Source organism: Acyrthosiphon pisum, chromosome A1 (assembly GCF_005508785.2).
Source record: "Acyrthosiphon pisum isolate AL4f chromosome A1, pea_aphid_22Mar2018_4r6ur, whole genome shotgun sequence".
NCBI classification, from domain to species: Eukaryota; Metazoa; Arthropoda; class Insecta; order Hemiptera; family Aphididae; genus Acyrthosiphon; species Acyrthosiphon pisum.
The window spans coordinates 62,484,299-62,502,505 of record NC_042494.1 but is presented as its reverse complement, the minus strand read 5'-3'; the positions used below and the strand labels follow the sequence as shown (position 1 = coordinate 62,502,505).

General features: G+C 29.2%; 5 protein-coding genes and 1 pseudogene across 5 annotated transcripts in view; 4 read left to right on the top strand and 2 right to left on the bottom strand.

Moving 5' to 3' along the window:
- The window catches only part of LOC107884997 (cuticle protein 19), a 242,218-nt gene that overhangs the window by 70,346 nt on the left and 153,665 nt on the right, over positions 1 to 18,207 (bottom strand). The window lies entirely within an intron of this gene.
- On the top strand, positions 1,737 to 2,630 carry cp19 (cuticular protein 19). The gene is made up of 2 exons (NM_001172242.1): positions 1,737 to 1,821; positions 2,001 to 2,630. Exons 1-2 carry the CDS (start codon positions 1,810 to 1,812, stop codon positions 2,442 to 2,444), a joined length of 456 nt encoding a protein of 151 aa, NP_001165713.1. The 5' UTR covers positions 1,737 to 1,809; the 3' UTR covers positions 2,445 to 2,630.
- cp18 (cuticular protein 18) lies at positions 5,805 to 6,601 on the top strand. The gene is given in 2 exon segments (NM_001172241.1): positions 5,805 to 5,878; positions 5,967 to 6,601. Coding segments are annotated over 2 exon segments (447 nt in total). The 5' UTR covers positions 5,805 to 5,866; the 3' UTR covers positions 6,402 to 6,601.
- On the top strand, positions 10,074 to 10,877 carry cp17 (cuticular protein 17). Its single transcript, NM_001172262.1, has 2 exons — positions 10,074 to 10,145; positions 10,275 to 10,877. The coding sequence occupies exons 1-2, from the start codon at positions 10,134 to 10,136 to the stop codon at positions 10,737 to 10,739; spliced, it is 477 nt and encodes a 158-aa protein (NP_001165733.1). The 5' UTR covers positions 10,074 to 10,133; the 3' UTR covers positions 10,740 to 10,877.
- LOC107884859 lies at positions 15,247 to 15,793 on the bottom strand (annotated as a pseudogene).
- LOC100575209 (cuticle protein 8-like) lies at positions 16,823 to 17,845 on the top strand. Its single transcript, XM_029487361.1, has one exon. The coding sequence runs from the start codon at positions 16,834 to 16,836 to the stop codon at positions 17,200 to 17,202; it is 369 nt and encodes a 122-aa protein (XP_029343221.1). The 5' UTR covers positions 16,823 to 16,833; the 3' UTR covers positions 17,203 to 17,845.

Genomic DNA, 18,207 nt, shown 5'->3' with positions numbered 1-18,207 from the left:
CCTATACATATATCAATTGCATCGCAAATATAATTACAGATCATGCATTCACATTTTGTAATGTACTCAAATGCATATTGTATATTATATATTATCCATTAAACACTACCAGTGTTGTGTACCAGTGATCTTCATTTTTCATCATTCAGGCTGATGTTACCAATAATATAATTAATATTATAATATTATACCTAGCTATATTATTGTCTTATTTTATTACATAATATTATTTATTATTTTCATTTTCTTGTGATTTATACATATACGTTTATTTGAGCTAAAATTCGATTGCTTAAACCAATAATTGGTACCTAGGAATTAGTTTTACTGCTGAATTCTAGTTATATATTATCTTCACTAACCACGTAGGTACTAGAAAATTAAATTGTAAATATAGGGATAAAAAGTTATCTAATAGACACATGTTATATCATTCTGCATCATCCGAATTATTTAAAAAACGTGTCGTTTATTACAGAAATAATAAACTATAATGTTATTAAACATCACATTAAAGTAATCGACCTAATAATATATTTGTCAAATTGAGACTTTTGGAATTTAGACTTAGGGAAATGGAAAAACGAAGACAATTAAGTGGGTATCTAAAAAATGTAATTGCTCAAATAAACTTGCATTACTTCGTAGATGAAAAAATGTTAAAACTTACAATTTAATAAAAAATTAGAAAAATAAAATATTGTTCGTTAATAATAAATTGCTAATTATCATATTTGATCAACACCTTTAGTTATTAAAATATATTGTTGTATTTAATTTATTATACATAGTACATAATATATAGTAGAAAGTACGTACAATCAAAGCATCAACATTATATTTAATCCATATGCGTTATAGATTTAGGTTCAAAATGTACTGTTAATTAATCATGATAGGTAGTATCTCTTATATAGTTATATATTATAAATTATAGGTAAAATAATATACATTTTAAGTTTGGAATCCGCAGCTATGTATACTTATAATACCCATTATATACTTTATAATTTAAACGACGAGCATAAACAATTAAATTTCATATAACTACCTAATTATAATAAATTCAAGAATTTAAAAAATAACAATCAATTATATTAAAACATACCGTATACCTATGAGACGTTAATGAAATAATATATTATACTATTAAAACTTTTTTTTTATTAAAATTGTGTTTGATATACAGTTAGGTACTTGAAGAAATAATTTATAGTAAAAAAACATAATAAATTAAAAATGATTCATATTTTATTTTACCAGCATAATATTTACTAGAATTATGATACTAGGTTTATGATCAGAATGGTTTATCGCATAAATTTTAAAAACAAAACAAAAAATACTTGTATGTTGACTTCAATACATAATATTAAATTATTGTTATACATTAATGCAATATTATTATTAATAAATATAAAAAAATGTGAAGAGTAGCTTATTAAAAATGTATATAAACAAATCTCCACAAATGTTTAAATCAAGATATAAAATATTTTTCGGAACGGTAAAAGTGCTCCAAAAATGTCATATGCCATATCGTTTAATTGGAAAGGTTTTTTTAGCGTAAGGGCGGTAACCATCCGTAAAAAAATATATTACATATTATATAACCGGTTCTATATATTATAGTAAAAACATAATGTAATATACAATGTTCAGCAAATAAGGACACTGGAAGGGATGAAATCACAATAACCATTCAACATAAATACGGAGAATCTAGAGTGAACTGTATCAGTCGTACACAGCGCAAATACGTACCTACCAATAGCACACACTCAGCTCAGCTCACTACAAAACTATAAAATGGCCGTCAAGGTATGTGTGTTATACTTCGTTCCGAAACTTTATTTTTACTGATCGAGTATAATACTAAAAAAAAATACAGTTTTTTAATAATAATAATGATAATTTAATGTTGTTGTGTTTGTGTTATGAGTCTATAGAGTTAGGTTTTTATGGTTTCGACTGTTGGTAAAATACGTTTTTATTTTCAGTTGATCATTTTTGCCGCCTGCGTGGCCACCGCTCTCGCCCAATACGCCGCACCCGCTTACAAGCCAGCGTACTCAGCGCCCGCTTACTCAGCACCAAAGGCTTACGCCCCGGAACCAGCCTACGCACCCACACCGTACAACTTCGAGTACAGCGTAAACGACCCACACACCTACGATGTCAAGAGCCAATCCGAGTACAGCGACGGCAACGGTTACGTCAAAGGATCCTACAGCCTTTTGGAAGCCGACGGTTCCACCCGCACCGTTGAATACACCGCCGATGACTACAACGGTTTCAACGCCGAAGTCAAGAACTCCGCCCCGGCCTACAAGCCAGCTTACTCTGCACCCGCCTACTCTGCACCGGCTTACGCTGCACCAGCTTACCCAGCACCCGCATACTCAGCTCCGGCTTACAAGCCAGCTCCGTACAAGGCGTACTAACCACTTTCCCCCATTACCACCCACACTCATCGACAGTCTCATCGTCGATCGTGACGGCCGTTTAGTCGTCATATGAATATTCATCATCATTGTTCACTGACCAAATATTATGTATAATACTATCATTTCATCGATGTGTTTATTTTGTAAATAAATAGAGAATTAAAAAATACCATATACTGTGCATATGTTTTTTTTATTTCATCGAAGGTACCTTTACTGTATTATATTATTTTTGATATAATACATGTACCTTTATATTATTCATGGGTAAATATTATACTTATTTCAAACCTTATATATTAGGAGTCATCAATTGGTGATCAAAAAAATGTTGTAAAAAGTATTTGAATACATACACGATATACTTTTGTTGTAAAATAAAATCACAAAATCAAAGTCAAGACTCCACAGATAAAATTAGTAATAGCACTATACGGCTGATTACAGAAATGACGATTTATGATGATTGTCTAAAAAACAATTCTTCATATTTTATATTATATTCTGAGAGTATAATTATTATGTGTGTGTGTTTTTAGTGTATGTTTAATATATATAGGTATTGTACATGTGTATTAGAAGAGATGCTTTATTCAACTTCAAGGGTGGTTTATAATAGAAAATTTGATTTATTTGTTACATTTTTACGCAAAACATGTTTTTGATGTAAGTAATTCAAACATTAATAACTATAATATAGAGACTTGACTTTTTTACCAAATGTCCGAATAAATATTTAGTAGATATTATATAATTTTAAAAATATTTGACACTTGTAGTAATATAATTTATAGATATTTTAAATTTTTTTTTTTTTTTTTAACATTTATTACAAAATATACAATCTGTAATAAAAATTTTACAATGAGCATATGAGCTGGAAAAAAGAAAAATACAATTGACTTGGCGGCGTGAGGGGAGTAGTTACCCAGCAGTAACACTCGAGATATTTTAAATGATCGACTTTTTTCAGTTTTATTCGATTTATGAACGATTAAATTGTTTTAATGATTTATTGTTGGTGTGCAAAAATATTGAAAATAAATAGTTCCTCATAGAGTCATAAGTTATTATTTCATAAGATAAAAATATATATCGAAAATACAGTCACAATAAGATTGTTTTATAAGTATTCAAAATTCAAATTTTTATGAGAAATTCATCAAAATCACGATCATTTGCAAACTTTTTTGCAGTTACAAATTCATAAAACGTTTAATTTACACATTGCATACCTGCATAAGGTTTGAGAATTTAATACAAAATTCTTCATGCATTATCATTACCAAAAATGTAATCAACAAATTCAACGTATCTGCATATAAATATGTTTTATAAGCGTCTGAAGTTAAAACTTTAAATCATAGATATTCACATATAGTATAATGATTTATAATCAGATAATTTTTGATATTTTGTCCAAAAAATATTATTTACAGAAACCTGAAACATTCCATTGTTCAATAAATTATTTTTTTCTAAACTGACTGAAATTTTCAAAATACTTAAAATAGCTTTTTACGGATATTTCACATTTTCTTAATTTTTTTTCTTTTTTCCTACTTATATTTATAAAATATACTTGTCTAATAAGTTTGAAAATTTAATACAAGAATTCTCCTAATAGTAGTTTAAAAATACCACAAATAAACTGGCACAAATTTTTTTATCAGCTTTTGTATTTTGAAATCTTTTTGTATATAGCTAAAACTTGAAAATTAAATAGAAAATTCAAGGGAAGTTGTTTTTGTGGAAACCTTAAAATATCAAAAATACAAAATAAATGAATTTTTTTTTATACAGACATTTCGTTAAAATTTAAGTTGGATATTTAACCAAAAAAAATTATTATAGATTATAATTCAAAAAAAGTGGAAAAATAGGTAATCACTATGCTGTAATAGATTTAGTTTGGAATTTACCTCACCATTGAGTAAGTCACTGTACGGTATTTGAATTCAATAATAGATCATTGTATAAGTGAAACGATTCTTAGCTAAGACGGTCTGTCGACTGTCATCATGTATTAAATGAAATAAAAATGTTATATACATTGCCATAATAGACAATTATTTTTCTACTATTAGTAATACAGTAATTTGGGTACATTTTTCCCAAAATATTGCATTTATTTTTTTACTAATATTTAATTATTTCAATAGACAGTGTCTATACCTACCTAAAATATATTTATATCATATATAATTGCTATTAAATGTTGAATCGATACCGAGTTATCGTAGAACGGTATGAGTAAGTCCATGGTATAAATAGGTAATAGATAGCATACAATTAACCTAAATGGTACAAAAATGTCAATGTGTATATTATAATATATTATAAAATACGTATAAGTTTCAAGTGTTATTTTACATATTTTTAAATATTAAATTTCGTCCAAATTTAAACGTTTTGGTTTGCGGATGGTTATCGTTTCGGTTATTATGAAAAATCTTGTAAAAATGATCAAGCTTTTTGGTCAGCAAAAGTTTTTTTTATTGTTATATGTATATAGAAAAAAATTGAAAATAACAAATGCATATAGGTGAATAGCTCAAAAAGAAAACAAATAATTTGAAAATTATATAATTTATAGAAAATGTTGATATTAACACATTTGGTGTAAATTTCAAGTATTTATACTTGGTTATTCATTTTTGAATTACAACAAAATAAAAAAATTATTTTTTGAAAATTGGTTTTGCGTAGATATTCTATTTTCCCCTAATATTATTGTTGATGTGTTTTTTCCTAATCATTAAAAAAATACTGAGCATTTTCATTTTTGACCATCTCATAGTAACAACTAAAGTAATTTTCCTACTAGAAAGTATATTGAAGTTAAAAATCTAAGCACTTTTGCAACACCAAAAGGTAATGATGAATAGAAAAAAAATTTAAAAATACATGTGTTTACATTATTGTACAATCAATACATTCATTATCGATCTGCTTAAAATTATATAACAGAAAAACTTAAAAAAGTAAAATATTGGTTCTACAGCAATGGTTTGTATTTAATATAATAAAATTACAGAGTATGAGGAAATGCCAAACTTTCGGTAAATTCGATACTTATTACGTATCTCATTTTTATAGAGCAGTAAAAGTATTCTTAAACAGCCATGTGACAAATCACTAATTAGAAAGGATTATTTAGCTAGTAAAGGGCGTTAACCACATTGGGATTCAACACTTGAAAACAAAAAAAAATTAAAAATAATACTGTAGGTACATAACCGGTTCAAATACAATTTAGTACATAATATGATGAATAAATACAATTATTTGGAAGGGATGCATTTTTATCAAATAGCAGTGACCATAAATACAGATAATCAATAGTAAACATCTATCAGTTTCAAACGGAAGAACAAATAACAAGCCCACAAAACGCATATCAAAAATAAATACTTAAAATGGCCGTTAAGGTACTTTACTTACGTTATTTTAAATAAATTATTAAAAAACGTTGTTCATTTTAAAATCATTATTTAAACCTCAATCAATTTATTTCAGATGATCATTTTCGCCGCCTGCGTGGCCACCACACTCGCTCAATACGCCGCCCCAGCATACCCAGCACAACACGCTTACGCTCAAGCTGAACACGCGTACGCCCCAACCCCGTACAACTTCGAATACAGCGTAAACGACCCACACACCTATGATGTCAAGAGTCAATCCGAATACAGCGACGGAAACGGTTACGTCAAGGGATCTTACAGCCTTTTGGAAGCCGACGGTTCCACCCGCGTCGTCGAATACACCGCCGATGACCACAGTGGTTTCAACGCTGAAGTCAAGAAAATCGAAGGACACAGCCAAGGTTACAAGGCCCCTTACAGTGCACCTGCTCCAGCTTACAAGCCAGCTTACTCTGCACCAGCATACTCTGCACCTGCATACTCAGCGCCAGCCTACCCCGCTCCAGCCTATAAGCCAGCATACTAATTTGCTTAGTCGTGCATGCCATTTTCCTTAGTCTTTTTAAATGTCTTCGTTCAATTTTCAATTATATAGTGTTCACATTGAACCTTGGTTGAAAACTTAAAAATGACCACCATATTGTCATATTTATAATATGTAAAATACCTATGACTAATGTGTTTATTGTGTAAATATAAGTAAACAATTTTGTATTAATTATTGCATATCGTTGTGTTTTTTATTTACTATTCAGTTTTTACTTGTTGATAATGTATACAGTATACACAATACCAATAACACATATTTATACTTATAATTATAGTTTTTGGTTCAAAACCTATTGTCAAATATACACAAATAAGTGGAGTTTACGGGCTAAGCCCCTCCCGTTAAAAATTGTATGGTTATTCAATATTATGATAGTAGGCACCACCACCCCCCCCTACCCACATGTCAAATGCTAAATTTCGCTCTTATGAATGTGGACTACGATCACTGTTGTTATAATGCTAGAGTAAATATAACGTAACTACTATAAGTCCCAAACAATAGTGATTCTGCGGAAATATTTAACCACCACGCTTAATTTGCTTCCACAGTGACTTACGCATGGTTACAGTATAAAATACTTGTATAAGATTTTCAAGCCTTTTGGCAAAGCGATAACTGTTCCATCAAAATGTATGGAAAACAACTTGAATAAAAATAAAAATTATCAAATGTCTCAATAAATAGTCAAACGGAGTCAAAATATTTTATGTAACCATGATATAAACATTTGATGAAAATTACATGGTTATTCATTTTTGTATTACAACAAAATTTCAAGTATGAACAATTTATATAGGTACCTACTACGAAATTGTTTACTTTTGACCAAAGTATACCATTTAGATCCTCTTGTATACTATAAAATAAAGTTTAAAATCTAAGTACTGTTCCAGACGATGATAACATACGCAACAAATTTAAAATTTAAAAATAAACAAACGTCATTGTGAATCAATTCCTACATTAATCGCTCAACATAGAATATATTATATTATGTATATAGTATATAATATTATATTATATTTTTAACATAATTTGTGTTCATGATATCAGTACTCACATTAAACTATAAAATAAATTTGTAAATAATATTAGATACAATAATGTCAAGAATATCTACAGTGTGAAAAGACCTCCTAGTTGAGGTATTTCGCCATGAAATAATTGTGCATATTATATTTATTATGAATTATATTACATTACAGTATTGAACACTCTTAATTTATGATATGGTTATCATTGTATAATAAATTATGTTATAATAGTATCATAATAAAAAAAGTAGCTAGTATTGAAATAAATGAAAAAATAAAGATAAAATATGTAATAAAATATTACAAAAAAACTATTTTAGTTGGAATGGATTTTAAATCATATAATATAAGTATCGATTTAAATAAAGGCTATATTTTTGTAAAAATATGCCAAGAAACATAATGGAATACAATATAATCATAAAATTATTATGACACGTGACTCAATAACAATCATGCATTATATTATTATACCTATTTATGCACACTTGAAAACTTAAAACTTTATCAGTTATAATTAAACTTTAATTCGATTTTAAATGTTTTGGTATTTTAATTTATTGTAAATTTCAATATTCGAAACATAAATTAAATTAAATTGTATTAATTTATTTATTTTGAGTCAAGTGATGAAACAAGTGATGGAACAGTTTTTAGAATTCAATAGCAGTTTAGTAACACGTGTGAACACCCACCATTGCATACACCCATAATAATGTCTTAACAACATGCAAAGAATGTTCTTTCTTTTATTTCCCATACTAAATATAAGCATCGTATAATATGTTAGTTCATATAATGCTTTGTGGCCGCTCATTCACAAAAATTTGTTATGCAATCGTTTTCAATACTGTATATATTGTACCTACACACACACATAATTATTGTTTCTCTTTATTTTTCCAAACCCCAAAAGGTATATAACAAAATATTGTCCAATAATTATAAAATAATATTTATTTTTTGTATTAAATAAATAAAATGTTCTATTATTATTCCACAAATATACGAAAACATGTCTGCTGTATCTATTATGTATATGTACTATTTTATGTATGGCCTATTTTAAAGTTTTCCTAGTTCTTGAGTTGTAAGTTTTGTATTTAAAAGTATTTGTACGTTGTACAAAATATGTTGTCATAATTACTTATTTAAAATCAGACACAACCGATTACATAGTTACTAAATAATATTAATATCATCGTTATTACAAACTAATATATTGTACTGTATTCAGTATTCATAATTATATCAATTTTCAGTAAATCGGTGCGAGATTGTCAAAGGAATAATATATTTATGTGGCATAACAGGTAACGTATGTGTGAATGTCTATGATGTAACATAATATAACAGGTTGGAAATAGGCACACAAATCATCGAATTTTGATGTAAATAATGCAAACTGGTTGAGCTAATCCCTGATGTTCAAATCTTATGAAGAATCGACGTTTTAACGTGTCAAATCAGTAATATCGGCAAATGTATCACATAAATTAATCAGCCATTAACTTGTACGAATTACATATTCAAATCCTATTCGTGTCTATATTGCGAAACGTTGTACCTTAGATAGTGAATATAACACGCACTTACGTTGCGGTGTTTCAATTACACCATAGATTTTATAATAAATTAATTAGGTAAAATGTTATAATAATTTACAATTATTGTAAAATAAATTACTATAAATATTCACACCAACAACGTAAACATTGGTCTGAGTAAACGTATGACGCAAAAGTGTCAGTTCTGATCTATCGATGGTATAATATGCTCGCGTAAAAGACCGACAAAACCTAAGTAATTTGTAGAATTTACTACGTCAACTGTTGGCCCAACGCCGCGCCGTCATCGTGGAGGAAAACAACCTCTCGTACGCCGCTGCTGCTAAACCAGTGTACGAGCGGCGCGCACCGAACCGAGCTCGTTTTTACACCTACTCGAATCGCGTGATTGATGATCATTGAATTTGTATAGTAAAAATCACTAATGAATTAAAAAGTGAAAAGGTTGTTCTTGGATCCGATGACCATTTTTGTTACATCGTCATAATACAATAATATACCAATCGTAATGCTTATCTGTGGACTGTGATTCGTGAATACTACCAAACAGTGTATAATGGTGGCATTAAAAATATGATAACGTTTTTATTTTATTTTTCTAAAACGGATTATAATTTATACTATAAAATTATGAAAAGTGTAAGAAATATCAAACGATCGAGTACGTAATACGCGTCCGTTTGAACGACATAATAAAAGGCCTGTTTCACAGTCGTCAATATTATACGCTCGCGTTTTAGTTTACATTGTTTGAGATCATATTATTAATACGTGCCACACCAACGATGGGGCGTATCAATTAATTTATTTTTAGCAGATCGTGAATGTGAAAAAATGTTTTTTAACGAACTTGAACCATATTTACAATATTTAAATTAAATGTGTTAAAAAAAATGTATACTGCACGGGCGTCCCCGCCTCAACCGGTTCTTGTTCGACGTGATACAGTAACTGCCCAAGAATACATTGTTCACCATGTACGTCTGGAAGGGATGCAGCGACAAATTTTTAGCTTAAATACCATGTCTCAGGTCTCTATAATCACCAGTTCATTTCTGTACACAGTCATAGAATACTTTGACCAAACACAAAAAAAATCTAAAATGGCCGCTAAGGTAAGTTAAGATTATCGTATTTGATATTTTGAAACATATTTTGCTTTTGTATATGAAACAATTTAAAATTAAAAAACCATTGAAGTGATTGAAAAAATTTGTATGTAATGTTTAAACTTTGTTTCACAGTTCATCATCCTCGCCGCTTGCGTGGCTACCGCCCTCGCCCAATACTCTGCCCCAGCCTACAAGCCCGCTTACTCAGCGCCCGCTTACTCAGCACCAAAGGCTTACGCTCCAGAGCCCGCCTACGCCCCGGCCCCATACAGCTTCGAATACAGCGTAAACGACCCACACACCTACGATGTCAAGAGCCAATCCGAGTACGCTGACGGCAACGGTTACGTCAAGGGATCCTACAGCCTTTTGGAAGCCGACGGTTCCACCCGTACCGTTGAATACACCGCTGACGACTACAACGGTTTCAACGCCGTCGTCAAGAACTCTGCCCCATCTGCTGCCTACAAGCCAGCTTACTCCGCACCAGCTTACTCTGCACCAGCCTACGCTGCACCAGCATACTCTGCACCAGCTTACTCCGCACCAGCCTACTCTGCACCGGCCTACAAGCCAGCATACAAACCAGCATACTAATAACTTCTTTTCTCATGTGAACCAACTCTTCTTTTTCTTCTTTTTATTTCATGTCCCTGTCATGAAATTTTCATTATTCACCAACTATTTATATCATCGTTGTATTTATTTTGTAAATAAATAGTGAATCAAATTAAAGCAAGCATTTGTTATTTCATTACAACTATATTATAATATATAGTTTCAAAAATATTGTATGCTAATATATATATGTGCATATCATATTCATCCAAAAACCTATATTTGATGAGTCTTCAATTGTGATACGATTAAATTTATATTGGTACCTACTTGTATTTTTACACATGTTTTAGTGTACATTAACGTAGGTACTGAAACAATGGCCTAACATTCGTAATTTGGTGCTTATTTTAGTATATAGAACATCTAAATAACTATTTATTGTAGTTATTATTCACTAGTTCAAATATAGGTAAATTGAAAAGTACTTAAATATGAAGTTTAATATTTATAAATTACGTTTCTTGGACAAGTTTAGTTGCGATTCAAATATTTACTATAACTGTTTGGTCTATATTCATATTATATAGGTAGTATTAGATAAAGATATATTAGTAGTCGTGTTTATAGTGTTTATACATTTCTTAAATGTACTATTAAGTAATTAAGTAGCCATCAAAGGTTACTTTTTATGCACCACGCTTACGTTAGTTAAAAATAACATTATTATTCGATTATCATGAAACGTTGATAAACGGATGATTTCAAATAGTTGCTCCTGTTTTATCATCGTGTATTTTTATTATATCACTTATAAAATTATTAGTCATATGTTCTTATTGAATATGTGCTTTTCAAAATAAGGTTTGTCTCTCACACGTATTTTTTGCTTATCCCTACCTTATTGTATTATATAAATCATATCCAGTGAACTAAAAAAAAAAAAATACGCAAGTGTAACCAAAACGTGAGAACGACGTGTTAATGTTGTTAGTAAATTAATAAATGTAGTAAGAAATTTAAATTTTTTATTGCATTGTTAATTTTTATTATTTTCTAACTTCACGTTAGGAAATTATCCATTCTATAATAATTAACACAAGCGTTGAATAATATATTAGCTTATTCGTGTTCATTGGATATATATATACAATATAAATATGAATGCATGAATACAATTTGGTAATAAACTTATAACTAAGGTTTTGATTTGGAAGCTCCTTTTTTATAAAAAAAAACTAAGGAAGGATAATAAATTATTCTTCTGTAAAATTATATTTCCTTAAATTTCTATTGAAATAGATTATAATTCAGTTTTCTTAATTTTCTACTTTGCTTTTCATTTTTTGATATATTTTGTAAGATTGTACATTTAAATTATAATAAATACAATAAAATAAATTACAATAAATAATTATTATTCTGTATCTAATACATATTTACGGTTCAAATCAATTAGAGCTTGCAAAGATGACAGGTTTTTGATGCGTCATGTTTTAAATAATGTACTAGAAAGTAATACATAATATCGTGTCATTATATTGCTAATAGACGTATAGATAGAGCATATTTTGTCAGTGGTACTTTATTGAGTGTTTATTAAATTGCCTATACATTCTATAGTACCTGCAACTATTAAAATGTGTTAAATATCTAGATTGATTGATGTAAGGATAATATTTTTTTAATTCCTTTATTTTATTTAAATACCATATTTTTACTTTATAAATTCTTTTAGATTCTGAGTGGAACAATGAATGTATTGATTTTACAATGATGTGTGTTTTTTTTTTTTAATTTTTTTAATTTTTTAATTTTTAATTTTTTTTTTTGTGTGTGTACACGATAAGTAGTCGAAATAATGCTTCGATTTTCATCTTCAGTATCTTGTTCGATTGGAAAGTGAATATCGTTGGTGCATTGGGGAGGTCAAAATTTAAATTTCCCAGTAATTTTCAAAAGCGCCAAGAAAAACCAAAGAAAAATTAAGGAAAAACGGGAATTTTTACGCAAAATTGATTTTTCACAAAATTGAATTTGGTTTTTGGTGTAACTTTAAAAAAAATTACCGTAGATACATGAAATTTTGACTGAATGTTTATATTAGCATTTTCTATACACCATAACATTTTCAAAATATTTTGACTTATTTTGAGCTCTTTACGGACATTGTCAGTTTGCATTTTTTTTTAGTTTTTTTTCTAAAAATATCAATAAAATTTTATTTGTTGATCAAAAAAGCTTGAAAATGTAATAAAAGGCTCCTAGTATATTGTTTCAAAAGCAGATGAAAAATATTAAAAATCCTTAGTCACAGTTTTTTTTTATAAGCATTTTAAGTTCAAAAATTGACAAAATATGTAAAAATCACGAAAATGAGCAAATTATTTTGAGTAAAAATTTTTCTTTTTAAATCTAAGATTTTAAAATGTAATACAAGATTCCTTATAAGATTATCTACCTTTATCAAACAAAAAATATCTATAAGAAAGTCAAATTAAATTTTTATGATCGTTTGAAATTCAAATTTTACAACATTGGATATTACACATCGATTACTCATGATAGCGATTTCCTTATTTTGTTGTAATTCAAAAACGAATAACTGCAGATACATGAACATTTTACTGAATGTTTATATTAGCATTTCCTATACACCATAAAATTTTGAAAATATTTTGACTCTTTTTGAGCTGTTTACGGACATTTTCAGTTTTAAATTTTTTTAGTTTTTTTTCTATAAATATCAATAAAGTTTTATCTGTTGGGCCAAAAAGTGTATAAATTTAATACAAAGCTCCTGATATATTGTTACAATATCAGTTGAAAAATATTAAAAATACATAGGCACAATTTTTTTTTATAAGCATTTAAAGATCAAATTTTGACAAAATTTATTAAATTTTAATTTATAAAATGTTCAATTTTTGTATCTAAGAATTGAAAATTTAAAACAAGATTCCACGTAAGTAATTAATTCTGTTACCAAAAAATCTAAAAAATACATTTACACAGTTTATTTTTATAGTCATTTTAAGTAGAAATTTGGACGAGATTACATATTAAAAACCTAGAATAACTATTTTAGTTATTTTGTTGTGATTGTATAATATTATTCGTGGGTACTTGAAACTTCTAAAGTATACTATTATATATCTATGATAGTATCACGGTTTTTTGTTGATGTATAACGCGTTATAAGTACCCAATAGATTTTATGATATGATTAATTTGGAATTTATTATAGGTACCTATTATAGGTCAATTTTTTTTTAATACCATAGATAAGTATGTATATATCTAACACATAGACTGATATACCGTCTCCGCTCAGAATCGTTTTTCTTATACAGTGATATTATATCATTGAATTCAAATTTAATACTATCCATTATACAGTGACCCACTTGTAACCTACTGTACAGCAGAGTGACATCCACTTACCCACCTTTTTTTTATTGATCTTTGTTTCTTAGAAATATACACATTTATATACATTGCAACAACTTACTACAGATAGGGGACCTTTCAAGTTTAATTTTAAGCAATTTGTTTAAAATTGTTTAGGTTTTTATCACATTATACTTTATTTTGCATACATTTATAAATAGTTTAGTATTAAATTACAACTCCCAGAGCCCAAACTCTCCTGGTTCTGCATTTGTATTATTTGTAGTGTTTGCTCCAAGGGTCAGTCCAAAGGCTAGCGTAGAATGCTCGATCTGCAGACTCAGATTTTGGGGTACTGCAATATATCCAATATAACCAATAAGTTTTGTGTCAATGTATCACTCTTACTGTCATGTTGGAAAGTTATTATGTTTAATTTTGGTTTTTTACAGTATAAATAAGGAAATTATAAAAAAAAAAAATTTTTTATGAAATTTATTTTTTTGATTTATGAAGATCGCCATTATTTAGATCATATGTTTTAAACTTTAAAGCGGTTTGAAAAAATAAATATTTAAATTGAGGGAAATTGACCAAATTAAAGAATATTAAGTTTTTGATTTTGATTTTGTAATAATAATAGTTATGTTATAAACTCACGAATGGTCTAAATTAACTGTTTTAAAAATATGATTAAAAAATTTTAAAAAATTATTTTTAAAAACCGGTTTTTACCGGTAACCGATTACCAAAAAACCTTATCAACGATTTTTTAAACGATTAACGGTTATCATAGTATTTGAAATATTTTTAAAGAAACGATTACCGGTTACCAAAATTAAACGATAACCGGTTACCGGTTTTCAAAAAATTAGAATACTGACTTTATTGATAACGGTTTTAAACCTTGGTTATAACTACAGTGTCCGTGGCTGTCATTATATCCAGCGATAGGTTTTAACCAACAGCTATGATGAGTGCTATTGCTATATTGTGTATATTATCAAATAATGATAACCAAATAATAAATTATAAACACAGAGATATACAATAAATTCATATTTGTTTGCATATATTTACACAATAAATACAATAGTCATACTAGGTAAGTATATTACATATCAATATGGTAAATTTGCAACCGTGGTTGAACGTAAACACTGTAAAATTTAAAGTTAAACAAAGAAATATGATAAATATGGAGAAAAGTAGAATACACGACAAATTAAATTAGTACGCTGGCTTGTCGGCCGGAGTGGAGTAAGTTGGTGCTGAGTATGCTGATTGCTGGTGCAGAGTGTTCGGGTGCGGAGTATAACGGGTGTGGAGTAAGCGGGATTGTAGGCTGAGGCGGGTGCGCTGTAACCGTGTCAATGTCCTTCGATTTTCTTGACTTCAGCGTTGAAACCGCTGTGGTTGTCGGCAGTGTATTCGACGACTCGGGTTGAACCATCTGCTTCCAGAAGGATGTACGATCCCTTGACGTAACCGTTTCCATGACTGTATACGTATTGGCTGTGCACGTCGTAAGTATGTGGGTCATTTACGCTGTATCCGAAGTTGTACGGGGTTGCGGCGTAGCGTGTTCAGCATAAGCATGTAGTGCTGGGTAATCGTTATGTGCTTGGTAAGTCGGTGCGGCATATTGGGCGAAAGTGGAGGCCACGCAGGTGGCGATAATTATCATCTAAAATAAAATTATTACCATCAAATTTTTTTTACCAAATTTCACGATTGAAATTGTAAAATAAACATGTTACGGTTAAAAAGTTGTTGGATAATTTATCAAACAAATATCTTATATACCTTAATAACCATAATGTTTTTTATTATTTTTTTTTAATAGGGCTGTGTATGTGCTTATTGGTTGGTGTTTTTGTACTGATATCTAGTTGCTATTAGAACCCGTATTATATCAATTGAATATTGATTATTTTAATTGCATCCCTTCTGATAGCTTAACTTTAAACGTATACTTCGGTATAATTTATAACCAGTTGTATATACCGAAATTATAATAATATATAATATAAATTTATATTTGGTAGCCGATGGTTTTACCTTCTATAAATTATTGTCATATATTTTTGTGTTTCGAATAGTTATAATATATTATGTATATAGTTACCGCGCCCCTTTACTTCATACACCTTTCTTTTCAAGTGAAATGCGATACAATTTGGAGTCATTTTTTATTATGAAATTAGTGCTCATTTGCAGATTCTAATAAATACAATTTTTTTTTGTGTAAGTGCCAAGTGGTATTTTGCTTATACAATAATGTTACAATTAAAGGTATATTTTAATTACATTTTAAAATATCGTTTATATAACTATATATTATTAGAACATGTAATTGAATCTATTAGCATAATTTAAATGCTTTAACGAATGACACCAAATTTTTACATATGTCACTATATTGCAAAAGGACTAATTAGCATAGGGGCGTGGTAAATTTATAATTGTTCAAAGCACGAAAATGAATAATAATATGCGTTTAGGATTTTGAGTTTTGGGAGGAATGATATTTCATTGATCAGTCAACATAAATACAAAGAACCAATAGTAAATAGATATCAGTTCTAAACCTACACAGTACCAAGTACATAGTAAATAAAATACACTAATACGAAATGGCTGTTAAGGTATACTTGTGTCTTTGTTAAATATAATATATCTAAAAACATTAATCTCGAAACATGTTCATTTTTCATTTTTAATCTAAACGCTTTTATTGCAGATGATCATTTTCGCCGCCTGTGTGGCCACCACACTCGCTCAATACGCCGCCCCAGAATATCCAGCGCACCACGCTTATGCTCAAGCTGAACAAGCGCACGCCCCGGCCCCGTACAACTTCGAGTACAGCGTAAACGACCCACACACTTACGACGTGCACAGCCAATCAGAGTACAGCGACGGAAAAGGTTACGTCAAGGGTACTTACAGCCTTTTGGAAGCCGATGGTTCTACCCGCGTCGTCGAATACATCGCCGACGACCACAGCGGTTTCAACGCCGAAGTCAAGAAAATCGAAGGACACATCCAAGGTTACAAGGCACCGTATAGCGCACCTTCCCCAGCCTACAGACCAACCCCATACAAATAATTGTCAAATCTTCCATCCAAAACCTTGTTTAAATTGTTTTAAGTCACGTGATGGCCGATAATGAGAAATATCTCAACTATCACAAATACTTGACTACTTGTTAATACAATTATGTTGTAATTGTAATGTTATTATTTAAATAAATACTAAATTTAATAATTGTATGCATTTATTATTTATGTGTTATTTATAGTTGGTTGCAATTGTGTAAAATCATCGATACGGGTAGCTTATGTACATTATGATCGGGCACACTGTGATACATTTCCTGATCTACATTATTTATTCTTCCCGGTATTATTGACCAACTCATTAAAATACCATTATGCACGACAGGGTACTTTGACTATAGTAAATTGGACATTGTAACATTAACTTTAAAGGTGGGTAAGTGCAGTGGGGTGGAATATGTCAGCGGTGATAGAAGTCTGTCCATCGGCTCTTGAGTCCCATGACAGGATAATGTATTATTACATTATTCGATTTGAATGCAATGAGTGCATTCGATGATATACGATTATATTCTCAGCGGAAATATCAGTGGAACGATTAGTAATTGTATGTACTCGAATAAGGATAATGACACTCATGTCTACTTAATTAATCTCTATTTAAAATTATAAAATATTATATTGCCCATTCAATTGAATAATGAAATAAAACATTTTTAATTTGCGATTTATACCTCTTAAAGTATACAAATATAAATACTTTTTTGTTTTACAATGTTTTTCTTATAAATATTTTATATTTATTTATAATTGTTCTGGCTGCATATTAATTTTAGATGTGGTTTAAGATTCACTGAAAGTCTACTAATATGTTAGTTATGATAAGTGAGTTGAGTTTTTTTTTGTGTGCGTATGATTTATTGTTTTATTCAGAACTTTCATTACTGTCCGATATAACACTTTTAAAATACTTTAAATTGTTGATGTTTTTAAATAACTGTATTATTTTCTGTACTGAACAATTTTTTAAAAGTGGCTTGGCTACTGTCAGTCA

Bases quoted from the DNA above. Each gene is read 5' to 3' on its own strand.
- LOC100575209 (XM_029487361.1), top strand. From the start codon at position 16,834: ATGATCATTTTCGCCGCCTGTGTGGCCACCACACTCGCTCAATACGCC.